The 22,303-nt window shown below is 37.8% G+C and overlaps 2 protein-coding genes across 3 annotated transcripts in view; one reads left to right on the top strand and one right to left on the bottom strand.

Moving 5' to 3' along the window:
* LOC133225990 (uncharacterized oxidoreductase ZK1290.5-like) overlaps positions 1-22,303 on the top strand; it is a 447,194-nt gene that overhangs the window by 201,434 nt on the left and 223,457 nt on the right. The gene's annotated exons all lie outside the window — the stretch shown is intronic.
* The window catches only part of OLFM3 (olfactomedin 3), a 57,072-nt gene that overhangs the window by 12,683 nt on the left and 22,086 nt on the right, over positions 1-22,303 (bottom strand). The window contains exons 2-3 of one of the 2 annotated variants that reach the window (XM_061379307.1): positions 2,710-2,856; positions 181-336 (exon numbers count right to left, since the gene is read on the bottom strand). In XM_061379307.1, coding sequence (XP_061235291.1) covers positions 181-336; positions 2,710-2,856 — 303 coding nt within the window. The remainder of the gene's footprint in view (positions 1-180; positions 337-2,709; positions 2,857-22,303) is intronic. The other variant, XM_061379308.1, reaches the window with a different exon arrangement.

Raw genomic sequence — 22,303 nt, 5'->3', positions numbered from 1 at the left:
CTCCTTATTATAATTAAATTGAACAGAACAAAAGATTATCATCATAAAGGAAGATTTATTACACTTGTCTTTCTAATGTTGTTCTTGTATGAGCATTTTGAACTGAGATCTTAGCAGTCCATGCATTGCTGCTTAGTACATTCCTTCCAGCATGCTTTCAAAGTTATTGTTAAAACCTACTTGAAAATGCTTTGTCATTAATGTCTTCCGATCATCTTCAATTTGCCGAAACTTGGCCTTCAGCCCTTTCATTTGTGTTTCCATTTTTAAAACATACTGGAAATCCCTCTGAGTCCGGAGATTTAAAACTTCAATAGATTGGGACATATTCTGAACCTGTTAAAGAAGAACACTCTAAATGCACGTTCTGTTGCTATACATTTTTTTCCTGGTTAGGTAGTTAAATGTCAGGCAATAAAATGTGCTTATGTCCATGCTTTAGTTGTGAGACATTTATACCACAGTATAGTTTTAAATTTCATAACTGTTCCATAAATGCTCCATAAATTCCATGACAGTACAGAAATAGGGGAACAGGGCTAACAGGACTATTAGGAGCAAGACTTTGAAGAAGTAAAGAGAGAGATACCTTTTCAGCACTATTATCAGTGGCTCAATGCTTTTGGACAGTAGTAGATGCTGACTGTTTTTCAAGATATGCTAGATAGCACATGTTTCCTCTCAAGCAATTTGGGAGGGACGGGACTGAGATTTGGAGATTTTGGTTAGTATGAGGAACATGTTTTTTTTATTGCTAGTAGGAATTTAATTAATAATTCAGCATGAGGAAATCCAGAGATAGGCTGGAGTGTACCCATCATCAAATAGGTGTTTGATCATGATTTTGTAAGTAGATACAAAATTAGGTATTTTACACAATTGTCTCCTTGGTAGAAACCCCCATTTTTTACAGATGAGTAGTGTGAATGTTCAGGTAACTCCTGTAGAGCAAGTGACTTTGTAGTTATAGCGAGCGCTTTTACCAAGAAGAACTGTATTCTAGAACAAAAAGCTTATGCTATAAAAGCAATGCTTTTGCCAGTCATAAAAAGAATACATTTTGCAAGTTCAATTATTCTATTTCAGTAAGTGGTTTGCTTTCCCAAAACATGAACAAAGTAGACTGCTGTAAATGTATCAGGCACCTTCCTAATACAAGACAGTTCTGGCAGTATTCCTGTTGTTTTCAAGAATATGCAATGTTTGAACTGATATTCATGTCTGAAACTAATACATTGTGACCTACAGAATGTGTGGGTTCAGCAAATACTCTTTAAATACTCTTACAAATAGTGTATTAGTTAGGGAACAGTTGCCATTAGCAGTTCACAGAAAGTATTTTTAACAAAAAAAAAAGTAATGTTTCTTTTTTTCTTTGCTTTCTAATTGTTGAAAGCAGGCAAATGAGATCCTTCAGGTCTTGGAAGAACTTCCCATTCGGCAGAAGATGCATTCACATAGAGGCTCTAATTAAATGACTGTGCATGGAGGTAGTGCAGTAATAATATGACATGATACACCCATTATGACCAGAGTTCTAATAATAAGAAAATAGGTTTTAGAGAATTTACGATTTAGGTTCTTTTTCGGGGCAGTTCAAAAACTATGTTGAGAACTTAACACCCCTTTACCTCCCACCCAAAAAGAAAGTAAGAAGTTTTTACATTAATATTTGAGTGTTTGGGAAACATGCTAAAGCAATGACTCTGGAGGATTGAAGCCTTCCTCTGGTAAGTAAACAGACAGCATGGAGGGAGGTCGCTCCTCCTCTGTAAGCTGGTTTGCCAGTGTTCTCTCCCAGCATCTCATGCTGTGGTCTCTGTCACAACCTGAAACTGAGTCTCTGATGAAATTGATTGAGTTTTAGGAAGGGAAAATATTGAGGGGATCTTTCACTATATTAGCAGATTTTTCTAGAGTGCTTTTTCTATAGTTAGAAAAATGCTGAAAATTGTATGCTTAAAAACTGTATTTTTAAGTCTACATTTTATGTAGCTTTCCACTGTCTCAAGCCTCAGCTTCTGTACTGCTAGATGTGATAAAATAACTATCACCTCGGTTACTTACACAAGGGAATGCAGAATAGTTATTGTTGATGCAAAATAACACTGCACTGGTTTTACTTACATATGCAGTAGTGGATAATGCCTGAAATGAGATTTAGGGTGTTTGGGGAAAAATTGCCCCACTAGAGAATGAATAAATAGTATTATTTGAAGAAAAAACAAATAAAAATATTATAACTGTTTCTCTTCTGTAAAGTCTGCTTTGCAGTGCTGTCATATCTGTATCTCGTCATTTGTTGACAAGAGACAAGGAATGACCTTCAGGAGTCTCATATGATTGAAGCAGAAGCTGTATTTTAAATCCCACAACTACAAGCTCCTTTGAGGTGAGATTTGTAACTGGTTTTACAATGAAAAATCAGTCCTGTCTGTGTGCCTATGGAAGAATTTTGAAAGGAGTGAACAAGAGAAAAGATGCAGCTTTGGCTTGCTAGGTAAAGTGATTTGGGTTTGGGAAGGTGTGATAAAAGGAAAATAGACCAGTGGTGATCAGTGGCAAGAATACAGGTAGGGGATATATATCCTGAAGAAATATTTGTATAAGATAATTCTTCAGTACTCCATCATGTATTGAGGGAAAGGAGTGGATTTTGGTGGGAAATGTAGTGCTCAAAAGGAGGAGTTTTTTATGGGGAAGACTTACCTTCTCTAGCAGTTGTCTGAGTTGCCTGCTTTTGGCATCTCTTGAACACAGGTTTTGTTCAGGTGCAACAACAGTGCAAATGCAACGGCCGTCAGGATCCTGGGCTGAGCTATAAACTTGCCACCCTTCCTTGGGGCTAATCTGAGTCTGTAACAACAAAATAATAAGTAAAGGGACCTGAACTGATACTTTGTTGTTGTCATTATTTGAAAACCCACTACCTCAGAGTATCTTTAATCTTGCAGCATATGCTTGAAGTGAGGTCAACACTCAACAACTAATGAGATCGGTGTTTTCACACAGTTTTATTCTATCTCACACCTCTGTAATGGCTCTTGAGAAGTGTCCAGCACACACTGTTTCCAAGGGTGGATGAGAACAATTTTCAGCTTGTGATTCAGCACGAACTAGGTAATTTAAGTCTTTGCAAAGGGATGTTACAGTTTTTCATCAGCAGAGAACAAACATGTCCTTTCAGCCTGAATGGCTTACTTTAGACTAATGGAAACAACAAAGACAGGAATGAACAAATCAAAAAGGCCAAAGAGGGAGCACTGTGACACACATTGCGACTTGGCTCAGCAGCAGTTTGGAGTGTGAGGTAGCAGGTTTGCTCTTAAAGAAGCAGCATGCTGAAAACTGTTCTTCATTAACTTCTACTGCACAGACACCAAAGGGTGAAACAGCTGGCTCCAGGGTAACACTGAGAAGTGTGTGGTTAGTTAAGGGGAATGGTGGCTGTGACAAGCACAGCACAGTGCAATTAAGACATTGCAAGTTCTTCACTAGAACAAATTAATTCTGGAAGTTTCTAACCTGTTCTTTTATACAGCTGCCATGACTGAGAAAGAAAACAAACAAACAAAGAATCACATTCGCTTACAGAGCAGGCTAACAATGCACTGCAGTTAAAGTCTGTGCAACTGGTTACCTGTCTGTCTAATGGGATGCATAGAAATCTCTCACAAGAGTGAGAGAAGACAATAGAATTAGATGATTAAAAAGATACAGATGATGGAATTAAAACTAATGGACATCAGAAGTGATTTTTTCATTTTATTTTAAAACTGTAATTTAAAGTTAATATTGCTCATTATTCATTCCTAATAATACAGTACTGACTATTGAGTTTCCTAGTACAGGTGTTAATGGACGCCATGAAGTAATTTTGTGCTGGACACAGTTGGAATCAATTATAAAACTGTGCTCAATGTCAGCACTGAGAGTGATTATTTAAACTGGCAAGCTTTGATACTGATGCTTTACTGGCTGCTCAGTGCAGAATTAGTTGCAGAGTTCCTCACCTCAGAAGAGGTACATGTCTCTAGACTGCAGTTAGAAAGGAGCATAGACTTTCCATTTTCAATGATTCTTCTGAAGAAGTCACTGAAGATAGCAGTGACCTCTTCTACTGCAGTTAACTGAGAATTCAAAATGGTATTTGCATAAACGGGTACTGTTCTCCTGTTTTGCAGGGAAAACCAAAGTGTCGTAACGTACATAACTGCAAAAAGAGGACAGCTGAACTCGCCTTCAGGTTTGCTAGAAAAATTTATCCAGAGTTCAGTGCTAAATTATACTGTCCCTCTTTACCTTAACTTTTAGGGCTAAGAAAATCTATTTTAAGACCTGGAGAACAATACAAACTAGACAAAATTATGTCTGCAGAGGCCATTTATTTTGAGCAACTACTAAAATAGTGAGCTTCAACAAGTGAAGCCTATCAAGGCGGTTAACCCTCTGGGAGTGTAAACTCTATTCACAGCAATAGATTCCAGGATACTCTGCAGAACTTTTGCCCAGACAGTGCTGTCATGTAAGAGCAAGGAAGCGGAATTCTCTCTGAAGTTCGGGAACCCATTCAGGAGCATAGAGTTTGTGATTATAATCCCTTTAGGACAGAAATACTTCACATGAGTTTATGAAAAATTGTGCTATTTGAGCCTTATACCTGCTACATTTAGATTGGTAGCAACTGGTTTTGCTACATTCTAGTAAGTTTTCTAAAGTAGAAATGTATGAGATACCGGGATCATGCACAGCCTATAGTAAAGCCATTATAATCCAGGCTATGTTATCAAAGCTACTTACGTCATGGGTGTCTCTTTTTGGCTTTACCTAAGGGAAAACCCCTGACTAACTTAGCAGATATTTTCTTATGGTGTCTAATATATGGCTTGATTTGAAAAAGTAACTGTTATTTGGGAAAATATTTCTCACAGTGAGAGACTGTCAGGCCCAATCTGGTTATTTGCTGCCTCTGCATAAGTAAGTGCTTACGTAGCACTCCTACAATTTAGGCTACAGTTCTGTGTGGCATTCTGTGGCTCACTGTATTTAGGCCATTAGAGTTTCTTCATTAATTAGGCTGACAAACAAATGTCTGTGTAGTTCTCTGTTACTTTTTCAGTTTGACATTTAACCCCTACCTGAAGTAGAAACTACTGTGACATGCAGGGAATGAGCTAGAAGGAATCAGAACCTTACAGAAGCTACTGAATCTACTCTTCAGATGAGGGCTGACTGCTACACAGGCCTTAGTAAACAAGCAAGGAAGGAAAAGTGTAGAACAGCAACAGTAATTATACTAGTTCTTGAAAATCTGGGAAAACAGAGTAGTCCCTATAAAGATGAGTATTAACCATTGCCTTGGCAGGCTACTGTGCCACAGACACTTCATTTACCTCCAAAATACATTGTTTTTCATTCGCTCTTTTATATATTCTGATAAACCTGTTACCTCCATTTTTACTGACAAGAGAAATGGCAGTGTGTATGCTTAAATATGGTTGCTTAAATATAAACAGTATATTATCAGTTTGTCTTGCAATTTCAATCCTGGACTGAAAGAGAGCTCGAAAGAGGAGGCCCTTTCCCTGATCCCACCTCCTTGTACAATTCTTCCAGATTGGGAAATTTTGTTGTTTGGTTGTTTTTTTTTTTCCCTGGTACTATATACACATTTATGAGCTGTGTATCTGCTAGGGGAGACATTCTGGAGAAGTGCATGTGCTGCACTGCTCATTGGACAAGCTGCCAGTGAGCAACTCTTGATGGCAGTTAAAACACAGTCAGTGGTGATCTCAGTATTACTGAGCACCTGGAGCATGAAGTCTCTCAGCCAACATCTAATGTTGAGACAGAGAAAGATTGCAGGTTTGTGGTCCTTGGTTTTAGGCAAAAAGAACCGCACCTGACTGAAGTTCATATTTGTTTTACTTGGTAGATGTTGCCAAGCTCAGATAATCCAGTTTTTATGCTCATTTTCCTAGCTACCCCTCCTGAAACACAAAATATGCACGTAACTTCAACTCAATAGTGCAAAGAGCATCACTGAAATAATACTTTTACATCATTACATCATTTACATCAGCAGTAGTCTGTTGTAGCCAAGGGAAGCATGACAGTTTACTTGGAATCTGAACATGTTAACATATATAAACACGTATGTGTGTATGTATAATTATATAATTGTATGTGATAATAACTAGTGTGCATCTTGTAGTCAGCTGCAACTTTACACTTAGATTTAAATGTGGTAGGGGACTTTATTACTTACCATATTGCCACAAGAACTAGCAATATATACTGTTGTTCAATAAGCACAAGTGAAACTTAAGAAAAATAAAAGTGAACTTTTTCTTGTCTTCTCACTAATTCTTTCTGCTCTAAACCACAACAGAATTCTTCCTCACAGCACCATGCAATTAATTTTGAAGTATTAATATTTAAAGTCTAAATGCAGTGATTTTCTGCATGCATACATTCAATTAACTTAAACATCAATGAGTAAAGGCATCCTTTTCAGTTACAACTATAAAGCTAAGTTCTGAGCATAGTACACCTCCATACAAACAGTTAAATTTATGTTTTACATAACATACTATTATGTAAACATCTGGTTGCAGTTACACAAAAAGATACAGTGTTATACTAAGCATTCAGGAAAATGGTGTTCTACTTTAATTTATTGGTACCAGTATAGTGTTCCCTCTTGACCATTTTAATTATTACTTTGATTTTTAGGCTTCTCATGAGTAGTTAATCACAGCTTTTCTGTAGGTCTTTATTAACAGAGGCTGCTGCATATGAGCATCAATGATACAAAGTGTTACTTGTGTCATTTGTATTCTTCCCATATCAGCCTTTCTAAAATCCTGGAACACAGCATCCTAGTACCAATTTTATCATGTCTCTAACAGCTATTTATTTGCTTAACTGTACTCTGATAAAGAAAAATAGGAAAGAATCAGACCCCTTCCATAGTGGAATGAATAGCTAATATATAAAATTATTAAGACAAAAAGAAACCTACTGCCAGGTGTTTTTTTTTTCTTAATAACGCAATACATTTTTCTGGAACAGCAAACATAAGAAAAAAGGTCGAGACAAGTGAAAAGACATTGCTGTGCTATTTTTAGCATTTCACGCTCAAGATGAAGACATTTGTTCTGAAATATTTAAGGATGCTATTTTTAAATCTTTCTTTTCGTAGTAAGACCACAACATGCTCACCAGTGCGCAGATTTATGATGCCCAAAGAGAAGCATGCATGAAGTACTGACAGGAAGACTAGTAGCTTAGAAAGAGATTTACAAAGAGGCAACAAACTAAAGCTTTTGCTGGCACTTAAATACTAATTCAGCATTAAGATGGCTTGCAACACATCAGAGCTACTTACTAGAGTGTCTGAAGTGGTAATTCTGGTGGTGTTTAGTCCTACCAGAGATGGGAGAGTTTGGGACATCCAGTTAGAGATCATTGCCATGGTACTAAGGACAGCACCAAGCTTCAGCAGTGGAGGACTCATTGCTGTGGAGCTAATGAGTTTTCATAGTGACTGATTATCATCCCAGTGCAGGCTGGCAGTGGGAGGCGTGACTGCAGCACAACATCCACAGCATGAAAGATCAAGCTACCTAGCTTGAATAATCCATTAAAAACGCTCATATCCTTATTTGCCCTCTGTCCTTCTGTTCTTACTAACAAATACTTCTATCTCATGTTGACCACTTAGTAAACTAGTTTCTATGCTAATAATCATTGGAGTTTCCAGTGGGAGATGGCATAGGGTCAGTTACCTCTTTATAGATGCTAAGAGAGTCAATTAGCACTGAAGTAGTTCAGTCCTCTCAGTGTGGTATGTGTTCCTGTCTGAAATTCAAAAGCCTAATCACAAATCCAAAATAAAATAACTACCCACTCCCCATCATTGCTTTGATAGAAATATGCTCAGGTCTGTTTCTAAACATGATACTATACTTGTCCAAGTGGATGGGGAAGGGGGAGAACCTGCCCATGAAAACACCAGAAGCCTTTTTGAACCTTTCTTGGTTCGCTGATCCCACATAAAATTACAAACATCACTGACTTTATTATTTGCACAGTTTGTTATTAAGATATCTGTTGTTCATAAAAGAATATTGAAGCAGTAAAGATTTTTATTTCTCAGTGTTCTTGCTATTTTACAAGGTTTTATACCAAAAGTTATTGTTACACTCAGGGCCGGCAGACCCAACATGTCTTCATTGTCATTTGGATGGGAACAGAAGACAAATTGTGGGTTTCAAATGTAGCGTTCTGCAGCTTCTTTTGGCTCCGATCTGCTGTTAAATCTACTGTTCTCTAGTGCTGTGGAATGATCTCCAGGTTCAGTGGCAATTAATCTTTTCCATAAATTTAGCAAGTATAGTGGGGAAAAAAAACACAATAAACCTACATCAGAAAAAAAGACTGTAGAAATTATTGTGCTGTTGGGGTAGTTTTTCATTTTTAGGATTATTTTAAAAGGACAAAATGCTGAGCAGGGTATTTCTAACAGCAATTATTTTAGAGAGAACTTTCAAGTTTGCAGAGAGGTAAAAGACTGTATTTCTTCCAGAGGTAGTTATGGACTTTGTTTCTGAATTTGCTTCCAAAAGTGTGCATTTTTCTAAAGGAATTTAGTGCTCTGCAGGAACAAAACCTGTAGTGAAACTGGTGTGATGTGTTCTTGCAAGAGTGCGTGATCATGGATATATTTATTACTGTTACTAAAACCCTGCAACCTGTTTTTGAGCTTCTCATAGCTTGTACACCAAATTCAGGCTAGGTTTTGCTCCTCCAGCATTCATTCAGAATTAATTCAATAAATCTACATTTTAATAAAGACATATTAATTTTGTGAAAAGGAATTGAAAAACAGGTTTAGAGCTATTTTATAATCTCATAAGGAGCAACAGAATACAAAGAGACATTTTATGTATCCAAGTATTAAACATTTGCTGGGAGTCATACAGTAAGGTGAGCTGTGAAATACTCAAAAAACCTAATTCACTGAAGAGATGCATTTGAAAACAGTGAAAGTGCATGAGTTTTCTTCTATACAGCTTCTGCACAGGCAAATCAGCTTTTTCTAGCTTCTGTAGTAAACACTGCAGTAAAAGACCTAAATATGAAAATGATAATTCCATGCTAAATGCAGTAGTTTTATTTCCCTGTAGGATCTTAAATGCACACACTGATTTGGATGCGTTGTGAATTATTTCACATAGTTTGGGTAACCGATACAAATCTCCTGGGACAGAATAACACACAAGGGCCATTGTCTCCACAAAACTTGGACTGCTTTCAAAATATTAGCTGATAGTTGGAAACATTCTTCAGGCCTTGGAACAGGCTGCCCAGGGCAGGGCTGGAGTTGCTGTCCTTGGAAGTGTTCACACGCCATATAGACAAGGCCCTCAGTGCCATGGGTTAGTGGTGGCCTTGGCAGTACCGGGGAACGGCTGGAGTTGATGAGCTTAAAGGTCTTTTCCAACCCGGTTGATTCCATGATTCCATGTTGATGTCTGAATAAGAAAATGCAGGTTTTTTTCTCAGTTCCAAGAAAAGCATCCCATTAAAAAAATGCTGCATTGTGTCAATCTCCTCAATCCATTTAGTTCCTGTCTCTAGCAATCCGCAGCAGTGGATGCTTAAAAGAGGAATATAAAAAGAGAACAAACACATAGTAATACTTTTCTTGGTGTTACCTTCCAGCAAACTATGATAGTTACTGTGCCAGAGGTTGTACCTTTGTGTTCTACATTTTTTCATAGTGTTTTTTTCCTATGAATTTCTCAAGTAACTTTTTAACTCATCTGTACTTTTAGAAGGCACAACATACACTGGCAAGGAGATCCACAGACTAATTGTGTCTTGTGTGAAAAACATGCTTATTAGAAGTCCTGATTCGATTGCAAATTTGAAACATCCTAATCTGCAATCTTCCACTGAAAATAGATAAATAAATTATAACCTTCATCTGCTTGCAACAACCAGAATTGCTTCCACCTACTTAATAGAAAAACCCCTTCATCAATGCATTCAGATACTGAAAACGCAATAAGCCCATGAAACAACTCAGTTTTGTTAAATCTTGTAACACTGTTGATACCTTTAGAGAGTCAGTGGTGGCTCTATTTTACGGTGTTCTGTTGGCTCCAAAGAAACCAAGAGCAGCATTAGGTTTTGAAATCCACTTTCGTAGCAGTGTCTGTGGCTGTGTTCTAGGACCTTGGCCTCCTGCTTGTCAGGAGTAAAGCAACTGCTGCAATACACTGCCTCTAGCCAGGCATCTGGGTTTCCTTACTGTGAAAACCAGAGTGCAAAGATGGCTGGTATGTGCTCCAGTTCAGACCAGTATGGCTTGTGGTGGTACAGGGATGGATCTGCTGGATCCGGAGCCTCAGAAGCACTCCTGCATTTCACGGTTCTGATTAACTCAACATATTTCCTGTACTGCAGGAGATACATTTCAGAAAAGCTTGGTTTGTGTGATGGTGGCCATTACACACATTTTTCTGAAGACAGAGACCCTGTGGCAAGACACCCTTGATATTGAGCCTTGAGAGAGAGGTCAGTCAGGCATTACCTCAACATGATGAAGGGCACAGCGACAAGTGTCTCAGTTGCTGTTTCAGTGAAAACAGCTCAAAGTTGTCCAATGAAGAGATATGGATATTGATCTGTCCAGAATAACATCAAGAGTTCAGGCTTTTTGCTGAACAGTTGCCTTTCATTGGAAATTGCTCTATTTCATTAGTAACACCAACAATTACTTCCAATACAGATTAGGTAACATTTGGCAACGTTGCATCATTTTCTAGTTTTACTGGGTTATTCTGAAGTCCCTCAGGATCCTCACTATACCTAACACTAAAAAAAACTATTGCCATTCACAAGTTTTATCACCTTTTTTTGTTATATCTTCTTTCAGCAGTTTTATAAGTACATTAATTCCCGAGGTAATGATAGATTTGAGGTTTTTTTTTACCACACTGAGCTGCAGCTGTTAATATTTTTGGTTTTCTTCTCTTAAACATTTTCTGTTCCACAAAGGAACATAATTGGTCCCCTCCTGACAGTTTTAACCTTGGACAAGGCATTTTCAAAAGACAATAAAAGGCTTTTCTGAACTTCAGATGAATAATTACTCCTGATTATCTTTAATCCAGTTTAGCTTGAACTTCTGCAAAGAACACTATTTGTTTGGTTGAGTATTTCAACTCCTGCGAAAAACACTGGTTATTAATGATTATTCCTAACAGATGACACACTGCTTGGTTCTTGTGACAGTATTCATTAATGTAATTTAGTACTTTATTTTCTTCCAACTAATTTACCTGCTAAAGAGAAGACCTGCTGCCCCATGATTCATAATATTGCTGCTAAATCTTTAAAGAGTGTAGCAAGAGATAATCCTCTAGTACTCTCTGCTGGCTATATAACTTGAAATTACCATATAGTTGGTAGCTTGTTGGTAGCCCCATGGTGCTGGATTCGCTATTACTGCACAAGGGCTTTAAAAGCATATTTGCACTGCAGTGCAGGGATGACAGCAGGTTGTAGAGACGTATGAAAGTTTTCTAATGTAGCCCCAGCCCAGGAGCTAGCAGTAGAGTAGCTTACAGTGGAACACTGTATGTGGCAGCTGTGTCTTACACTGCTGAAAATTTAACGCTAAACTTGGGGTTGTTTACATAGGCTACACCTTTCCCCTAGACAGGGATGTTACTTATTCAGTGTAATAGTTAATACTCTACATATCTAACTTCCTCAGTTCATGAACCTATTTGTCTAATAGTTGATTCAGAGTAATTCCAGACTGGTTTGGGTTGGAAAGAACCTTAAAATCATGCAGTTCCAACCCCCTGCCACGGGCAGGGACACCTCACACTAGAACAGGTTGCTCCAAGCCCCTGTGTCCAACCTGGCCTTAAACACTGCCAGGGATGGGGCAGCCACAGCTTCTCTGGGCACCCTGTGCCAGCGCCTCAGCACCCTCACAGGGAAGAGCTTCTGCCATAGATCTAACCTGAACTTCCCCTGTTTCAGTTTGAACCCATCACCCCTTGTCCTGTCGCTACAGTCCCTGATGAAGAGTCCCTCTCTGGCGTATATTTGCAAGAGAAGGCATATATGGGAACAGAAGGAGTCTGTGAAAAGTCTAGTTTCCTGAATAGTGGAAGTACTGGAACTCTATTTTGTTTGTGCTCTTACCAGAACTGTAAAAATGTCCAAGAAATCTTTCTGTTAAGGAACTAAAACTTTAATTTTGGTTGTGTTTTGCCTTAAGTATTTGGCTAAATGAAAAAATGGCAAGCAAATAGTAGAAAATTTTGGAGGGAAATACATCTGAAATCACAAAGATCTTGCCAGAAACCACAGAAAAAACTGAAGAGCTATTCTCCTGTTGTTAGGAAGTAGAAATCAAACTTTATGATCTGTGTTTCAGTTCAGCTCTGCTTTGCTTTTATTTTTAAAGGAAAAAAAAAAAGGTGTAATTTCACATTTCTAGTCTGCAAACTGCCATGAAGTAGTTTTCTCAACAAGACCTAGAAAAGCAACAGCAGTTCTAAAACCTGAGCATTGTTCTTTATCACCCTGAAATTTCTACTAGTGTGATAGCTACCCCTTTTCATAGCTGACTCCTTTGGAAGTCAGTAAAAACTAAAATATTTATACTGAATAACTACAAATGCCATCTTTTGATCTTATGTAAAAGTATTTGAATCAGTAACAATTCCAGTTTTGTCAGGGTTATTGTATACCAGTCCTGTAATATTCAATTAGTATATTATAAATTATTAGGGATATTAAAGGTATTCTTAAGGTATTATATGAATGCCTTTATTTATTTTTATAATATAAGAAGTTGGAGACTCTTCTAGTCTCTGCGGTTTACTTCTACTTTGAGACCTTGTGGCATTTTCACATGGTCTTATGTAAATGAGAATACAGCCTAATGTTATGTTAGTAAAACTGAGGTATGACAATCTCTGTCTTATAAAAAGTAATTAATGTCTGTATTAGGAATATCAGCTAGCAAATGTCCTGAGAGTCAGCAATATGTGAGCACACACATATATATAAATGCATACATGAAGTACCTCCTGGTGGAGGAAAAGAAACAGTGATTGTGAGAAAGACAAAGTGGTGCAGTTCAGCAGCAGCCGCTTAAACCTGATGTCATCTTTTTTAATGTGTGTGAGAAAAAAACAGAGAGTTATCTCCTTCCCAAATATTTCTTACAATTCTAAATCCTGTTCACGGATAAATGCTAAAAAGGCTTTGCTTAAAACCTTGCATTTTGTGCAGATAGCAGTCCAAGTGATTCCATCCTCATGGCTCAGATGTCTTAAATAGTTTCCTTTGAAGCAAAGCAAATTCATGAATCTTAAATCTCAGGAAGTTTGTACTTTGACAGGTTAGGTTTAGAAAGTAAGCTCATGCATAGAAGTCAAAGCTTTCTTTGTTATAGTGTTGTCCTATATTGTACAGAGTTCTTTTTCTCCGTGTGACATATTGTAGTGGTGACTCAGCAGTACATAGATTTAAAGAAGTATGTCAGTACATTAGTCATATTCCTGAGCATTATTATTTATTGACATAAGGTTAATGCACGTATAAAGCAAAGTTCTCAGAATCTGAATAGCTATTAAAATTCATCCAGCTGCAGGTGGACTGAGAGAGTACATCTTTGTCCTTTGCCCATTCCAAGTCTCTGAATTTAGAAACCCTGAGAAACCATTAGCTTCTTCATCTAACAATGGTTTTGTTCAACAAAGTAAGACCTTTGTCACTTGTAAGTAGTAATATACCTGTTCTTTGTAACAGCAGACTGAGAGGTATGTGCCTTTTATAGAGAATTTGCATTCACCAGGTCATCTGTGCATCACAGTGACATTCTTCAGTCAGGCATCTCCACTGATAGTACAAGAATTGGGCAAGGGATTTTTTAACTGTTGACCATTACATGCTTCTATACTAATGCTTTTGAGGTGACATGCTTTCTGAAGTGAATTTTCCTAAGTTCCTTGTTAATTGGAACAGCTGGCAAAAAAATGGGCAGGGAAGGACTAACTGAAATGAAACCAAAGACTTCTTCAGTTGATTTCCTACCATTTTGATTTTCAATAACATTTATAACAGACACTCAGTAAAACCTCATTAGCATTGCTAAAATGTGTGATATGATGATAGATCAAATGGGAGAAAGAGTTTAGTGAAATCACCCTTTTCTGTTCTGTCCTCTTTGCAATCAAGGTTATTCATGCTAAGTCATAAAGTTTCTTTTCTAAATATAAAGATGTGTTTGCTTTGTAGAGACTGACTAACGATTGTGCAGCGAGTTCTTTTCCCTTCAGCACAAGTTGGGAATCTGATGCTTTTGGAAGACCTTGGGATCCTTCCTCTTCCTATGAACATCCACAGAATGGCAGGGTACAGTGTTGCATGGGCATTGCAGAGTACTACAGTTAAGGTGTTCTTCTGAAAACTGCAGGGGTAGATAAAATGGGTTTTCATCTTGGTTGCCATTTTCCTGAAACGACATTATGCCAATTTTGTGAGGTTTGATATGGATGATAAAGATTTTTGCATATGGGTGAGAAGCAAGATTGTAAAAACTGGTTTGAACATGAAAAGCTTGCAGTAACTTGTAATACTAGCAGGGGCAAGGAAAAGAAAGCTGCAGGGAGGAAGAGAGAGGGGGGAAAAATGGAGCTGAAAGTACTGAGACATACTTAGTGAGCAGGTATTAGAGACTGCTGTCTCTTTGCTCCTAACTTGTCACTTGAATGTAATGAAAGAAAGACACCTAGAAGACAGCCAATCCAAAACACCTTTTTATAAATTTAGTATCTATGCATAGGACAGCGTGTCCATTCTCAGCATGATCATTCTGTCCCCTTGGGTATACTGCTTGCTGCGTGAGGGTCGATATCCTTCCTTGAGAATTAACAAAATCCTGAACTGGTTAATATTCTAAGTATTGGAAGTTGCCTCTTGTGAAAGAAATGATTTGTATCCTGACTTTCATAGAATAATGAAATGGTTAGGGTTGGAAAGGACCTTAAGATCCCACAGGCAGGGATGCTTCACACTAGACCATGTCACCCAAGGCTCGTCCAACCTGGCCTTGAACACTGCCAGGGATGAGGCAGCCACAGCTTCTCTGGGCACCCTGTGCCAGCATCTAAGTGCCCTCACAGTTAAGAGCTTCTGCCATAGATCTAACCTGAACTTCCACTGTTTCAGTCTGAGCCCATCACTCCTTGTCCTATCGCTACAGTCCCTGATGGAGAGTCCCTCTCCAGCATCCCTGGAGTCCCCTTCAGACACTGGAAGCTGTTCTGAGGTCTCCACACAGCTTCTCTTCTCCAGGCTGAACAGCCCAATGTTCTCAGCCTGTCTTCATACAAGAGGTTCTCCAGTCCCTGATTATGGCCTCCTCTGGACTTGCTCCAACAGCTCCTGACAGTTGCAACACTTAGCAACTATTAGGAGAGGACATGTTCTTTTGATTAGAAATGAGTGATGTACATTGAAAGTTCTCATAAAACTAGGCACAGAAAATTGTGAGCAGTGTAGAAGATTTCTTCAAACTTGTCAAAGATAAAAACTGGAGGGGTAGTCTGAACAACTATGTTCATAATATAACTACATGGCTTGCATGGTGGTACTTAAAGGTGAATCATTCCAATACTTGCGATTCTTCACTGTTTAATGTGTTATCCTTTATCCCATATTTCACGTGTCTCTAAAACAGGCATTGAATCCTGTTCTCTGAGTTAGAAAGCTGTGGTCTCAGACTAACGATGATGTGACTAGTAATTTTCCAGTTCTTACAGAACATGACTGTAGCAGCTGAGGAGAAGGTAGAAAATGGCTGGGCTTCCTGTTGCTTTGCAGTCATGCAGTGGAATGTTCGATACTACAGGCTATGGCAGAGAGAGAGAGAACAAAGCTTTTACAGCACAGTAAGCACTTCTGACATCAAACTGATCAATGCCTTATCCCTCACAAAAGGCTTACATTTCAGCTTCCTGGTCCAAAGTATTCTAAAAACAAGTATCAGTAAACACCAGTCACATGACACTCATTCTTTTATAGTTGCAATTTATGACCAAAGGAAACAAGGTCAGTCAGAATTTACAAGATGGCTGGAATTTTGCAGTTCTGTGGGGTTTAGGGAGCTGACAACAGAGGAGTACAAATGCTGAAGACTGAAGTGATACTACATTAGAAGCCTTCTGTTTACTGACACTCTGTATAGAGACTGTAGCGACAGGACAAGGAGGAATGGGTTTAAACTTAAAACGGGAAGTTCAGCTTAAACCTCAGGCAGAAGCTCTTTCCTCTAATGGTGGTGGGACACTGGCACAGGGTGCCCATAGAAGCTGTGGCTGCCCCACCCCTGGCAGTGTTCAAGGCCAGGTTGGATGGAGTCTTGGGTGTGTGAGGTGTACCTGCCTGTGGTGGGGGTTGGAACTGGATGATCGTAAGGTTCTTTCCAATCCAAACCAGTCTGGGATTGTATGATTTTCAAAATGTGTTTTCAGCAATTTAACTCTAGGGCTATTTTATATCATCTCCACTTAATCCTTGTGTGCAGCCATAAGCCTGTGTTTATAATATCAAAATTAAAAACTGTAGAGATGATGATTATTTCACACAGGAAAAAGTCTGAAATGTGTGAAGAGCGGGCATCAATAGCAGCTTATAAGTAAAGGTTTCATTTCCAGACAAAAAGGTTTCTGCCCGCAAGAGTTCAGTGCAGGCTTTTTTCTTTCTAGCTTGAATTAGAAGGAATCCACCAATTCAGAATGACAAAGCCAGTGAGTTTTTCAAGGCCTGCTTAGCAATGTGACTGTGAAGAAAAAAATTCACAGGCTTAGCTAGTGAAGTTTTTACATAAGCGTTTAGATCTCGTTAATAAAAAGGGACAAGATTTTGGTTAATGAAAGCATTTACATAACTTTCAAGGTTTCATACAAATTTTACAGGGAGATTTAATGAACTCATTAGCAAGTGACAGAGAAATTTAATAGAAGATTTCTACTAAATCTTGTAATGAGTTTCTGCAGTTTGGCCACCAGTGATGCAGAAAGTGAAGGAACTGTTTGTACAAGGGCAAAGAATAACTTTGGATCTACAACTTGTGCTGGAGCTCCTGAAAAGTGTTTTCAATCCAAAAAGAAAATTTAAAAGCCATGCACAAACTTGTCTCAACAATCCCAAAATAAGAAAAGGAAATCTCAGTCCAAACTACTGTAAAAGTCACGAGGGTGAGACCTGCTCCACTGCCAAAGAATATACAGCATTTTCACTAAGCAAAATCCCTATGCTTGTCAGGTCTGAAGCCTAAATTATCTGCAGAGGAAAAGTTGTAATTAATTGCTGTGATAGCACAGTACCTTAAAAGTGAGAGGACTAAAATACAGCCAATTACACAGTTCACCTGAGATGCTCATTTGGATTTCACTGAAGCTTAAGTTCCAGACTATCTGGTATGAACTTTTCTGTAATTTAAAGGGAAAAAAAAAAAAATCAGTCATATTCCATAATACAGAATACAGTATTCAAGATCCAGATATATAACTGTAGTCCTCTTGCACCCAAGCCTTTCATGTATCATTCCTTCATAAGCTGAAAGTAACTGAGAATATTGATATACTAGTTGTCAAGAGAGAAAATCTAATGAAATCGTGTCATCAATATTGCTGGAGCTAAAGGTAAAAGTCTTTAATCATAGGGAAGTATTTTTCTGGATGATTTCTGTGAACTACCATTTAGTATCATGAGTTGTAATAATGCCTTTCATAAACAAACGAAGCATCATCATTTTGGTCTCAGCAGTGAGCAGAAAAGCTTTAATTTTTACCTGGTAACCCAGTTAATACAAACATGCCAGGCACAATGTGTGCTCTATGGATGTATCTATGCTGTATTGCTTAGAGGGGTGAAACTGTCTTTTTAAGTATCTTGATAGCAAAAGAGAATTAAGAAATGCTTTAAAGAAGTAAAGATTACATTTCCAAATGTAGCTTGGGAGGAGGAAATGATGAAGTATTTAATATTTCAAGAAGAAATTTAAATATATACTCTTTTCAGGTACTTCTAGATATAAGGAAGTTGATGATTGCTGGTGGACTTAAAATGATTAGTAATTGAAATCTCATGAAATGAACCTAGCTTCCCTTTCATTATTAGAAGCATTATTTGTCTTGCATTAGTGTGTTTCTAGCCATGATTCAGATCTCTTGCTTTTAAAAAGCACCAAGACATTAAATCATAACAGTAAAACTATTAACATGAAACTGGAAAAGAAAAGGGGATATCTTTGTCAATTTGTCAAAGTGCTGGTGATGTTAAGGCAATTAAATTGCAATAAAAAAGCACTCAGATCCATCACTGTTAGCCTTGGAAATCAGTTTTAAATTTATAACTAGAATAAAATGATTTAAAACCTACATAAAAAGAGACGGTTTGACAGAAATAGGGAGATGCTGAAGAAAACACGGCAGGGGGCAAAAGTAGGAAGCCGAAGAAATTGCATTTCACATATAATTTTTTACTGAGTTTTCACTTTTGATGGACTAACAAATTATAATAGATTTGTTTTCTTATGAATATAACACATAGTCAATCTGTTCCAAATAAGGAAAAAAGTGATTCCAGACGGAACCCAACTCAGTTCTTAGGGAAAATACTTGTCTTTCTGGGGCCAGATGGGATGCCATAGGGTTATTTGCAAGGATTTTTTGGGGTTTTTTTTGGTTTTCAGGGAAATGCCTGCTGCCTGTGTTCTTATTTCTCATGGCTTTCTTGCAGGCAAAGGGGAAGGAAAGAGTCAAAGGAGCAAGGAAAGTAGAAATATTGATGCATGACTTTAGCAATGCACAGTCAGTAATAACAAGAAAACTTGGCAAACAGGTATATAAGAAGAGATAATTTTCAAGATTCCTGCCTAGGAAATCCTATTTTGATGATAATGCAACTTTTTCTGCTTGATAGTGCTAGTCTGCAATCTTTGTAGCCTTGCCTAAAAGGGTAAGTAAGTGTTCTTGTCCATCAGCAGCAACTATGACTTTGAAGTTATCTGAGCTGATTTTTTTGAAAGGGGTGACCAAGATGTGACATACTTATTCCAGCCAAGTTAAGCAAGCTTTTCATTCCCAAACTGTACCAGGCTTAGGAATGTTAATCTACCATAAAAATAAATGGATGCATTTAAGTCAGTAAAATTAATGCTCTTGGCTTTAATGTTTTCTGTAGGTCAAGTACGGTAGATCTGTGGATATACTGTGGACTAAGACGGTGTCAGGTTTAAACAGTTTCTCTACAGGGGGTTATTTTATGAACAACCATAATGCAGTTTCATTATCTGAGCAGCATGAGCTGTTGACAGGAATGGATGTTTTAAAGAATTTAAGTCTCTTATTTTAACGTAACTGGTGTCAAGCTTTGCTCCCTGCTTTCAGCTTTGAACACATTAGCTGCTAGGGCAAACCAAGTTTTAATGTGTAATGGTTGGGTTCAAAATGTGTGCCACAAACTGTTAAACAGTGGCTCCCAAATGTAAGTTGCATTTAGTATTGGACTTGTCAGTGCTGGGGTAATGGTCAGAGTTGACAATCTTGAAGGTCTTTTCCAACCTACTTGATTCCATGATTCTAAGATGTTGGCTTTGTCAGTAGAAATAAAACCCAGTACACAAGCATTAGCTTGTTGCAGTTTCTCACCTATTGTAGACCACTTAGGAAACAGACTCCTGCAGATCTTCAGTCTGATGCAAGTGGTGACCACTTGAGGCTGAAGACTGTTAATAATACTTTTCTAAATTATGCCAATTGAGAGCTATTTTCCGTTTAACTCCCACGTGCATGTTTTACAGATAATACATGCCATTTGCTGACAGGCACTTCAACAAAACCTGGCTTGAATTTATACCATGTTTTCCTGAAGGATTTAAATGGAGTTTTAAAATCAAGTGCTAAATTCAAGAGTCACTTAATTAAGTGACAGTCACTTTGCAAATGTTTTTTTCTTCTTATAGTCAAATAATCAAAAACAGTTTACAGGCAAAATGTGACTTGCATGATCTGCACAAGAAGTATGTCACAAATCTTTTGGTTTGGAGAAATGACCTTTGCTGCCATTGTTAAGTTTTGCCCTGGACTTTGAGGGTTTTGATTCATTGGTCTGCGTACTAAGGATGCAGCTACTCCATGAGTTAAAGGCACCTCAGTAGATAAAGTTAGTGACATACACATTTTTTTTTATCTGTAGTGGGATGGATTAAAAATATCCTGATGATTTAAAATATTAAACTTATCACTGGAGATTTTGTTAAATGACTTTGAGACCAAAAGAAACATTTTGGAATGCTCCCTTTTAATCAGTTATTAGTATGTGAAAAAGAGAAGTCCTTAGGTTGCAAATTACTTTTTGATCCACAGAAAACTTGTCAATCAAATAATTTTACCTACATTTAATGATTTATTAGTAACACAAATGGATATTTTGGGTTGAACAACAAATTCTCATTTCAAAGAACTTCGAAGAAATACCAGCTTAGACACTTTAATTCTTTGAAAAAATTGATAAAGACTTGAAATATACTTTTATTGTTTTTTAAGAGGGTACTGGATATAACGATATTCTGAACGCAAAACCACCTATGGGAATGCATGGAAAAGCACCCTAGAAACCCATGCTTGACTGGAGACATTCAAGCAATCTTGTTTTATCTTGCAATCTAACCAAAAGTTTTGCTTCTGGAAGTTTGTCCTGTTTGTTATTTGTTCAGATACATGTCTAAGCTGTACAGAAGAAGCTATTTACAGTTCCTATGCGTTTTTGAATCTTCAGAACTCATGGTTATGGTGTCCTAATCAGTATAAATTGGCAGATTTTTCCCTTAGAAAACTGTTTTCTCTAACTGTATTAGTTGGCTTAACAAATTATATGGCCTCTTCCAAAAAATTTGAATGGTTTATGTACATACATGGATGTAGAACACTCCCTTAACAAGCATTAGTTTTCTGTGTTACAGTTTGCTTTCATAGATTTGGGGAATATTGGTTTCAAAATTAGATTCCCAAATCTGGATCTCTTGTGAGAAGAACTCTGTAATCTGGCTCCAGATTTTTCCACCTTTCTTCACAGGGTCAAATATTTTTCTAGGAGTTGCAGTTTGAAGGTACTTGTATTAAGAAATAGAGGTATCAGAGTGCAGACTTAGATTTCCTAAGGTCCAATCCTTCCTAGTACAGACTTTCCTAGTAGTTCCTTGAGGGTGCAATTAATTGCCTATAAATAAATACAGTATGTTTAGATAGCAAAACACAAAGCAGTCTCCCAAACTATGTTCCTTGTTGACTTTCATCCCTGGTATGAATTCCCAGATGTATGGGAAATGTCATGGCTGTAAGTCCCTTGAGCTGATCAGCAGTCCCAAAGACAAACAGAATATATTGGACTTGTGTTTCTTTCAACATGTAACAAGATATAATACATAAATGAGCTCATTTATCTGATGCTGTCCTTTCTCAATGCATATTGTTAACTTGAAACAATTAAATGGAGGTCAAGGTACGGCCCAGGCAAACTACTTCAAGTAGTTTAAAATAACAATAGCTTGGTCATGAGTACAGAAGAAAGCATGTCTGACTCCTGCAGCCCTGAATGGAGCACTTCTTTCAAGCCTCAAATGCGGGATCATAGGCAGTTCCACCTTGAACACGAGAGTAATAAGGCAAACTGGAAGAGACAGAAAAAGACTGCTTTACATAGAAGATGAAAAATGTTAGTTTTTCCCTCAGTTGCAAAGTACTCTAGAGATCAAGCTGGAAAGATAAGTTTCAATACATAAGGGCTACAAATGCTATCTAGATATAAACATCATTTATTGTTCTTATTCTTCCTTCTTGTACTTTGGGCCTTGGATGAATTAGCATTTAATTCAGAAGATACTGTTCCTGTGTTACTGCAAGTTTATGTTGTCTTGGATTTGGCAAGGGTGCTGGAATCTAATGGAAAGGGAATGAAGGTTGGGAATCATGAGGTGCAAGAGACAGCGGCAAGAATGGTAAAATCTCTTGAGAAGGCTTCAGAGAGATCTTCATGTGTCCTTTCAGCTCTTAAAAGCAGCCTATGAGAAAGATGGGGAGAGACTTTTCAGCAGGGCCTGTTGCAACAGGACGAGGGGTGATGGGTTTAAACTGACAGAGGGAGATTCAAGCTGGGTATGGGGAAAAAATTCTTTACAATGCAAGTGGTGAAACAC

Source organism: Neopsephotus bourkii, unplaced genomic scaffold (genome assembly GCF_033783945.1).
Source record: "Neopsephotus bourkii isolate Nb327-2 ecotype Australia unplaced genomic scaffold, CSIRO-AGI_Nbou_v1 NB_1768, whole genome shotgun sequence".
Classification (NCBI taxonomy): Eukaryota; Metazoa; Chordata; class Aves; order Psittaciformes; family Psittacidae; genus Neopsephotus; species Neopsephotus bourkii.
The sequence above is the reverse complement of the archived record's forward strand: the minus strand, read 5'-3'. Positions and strand labels throughout refer to the sequence as shown.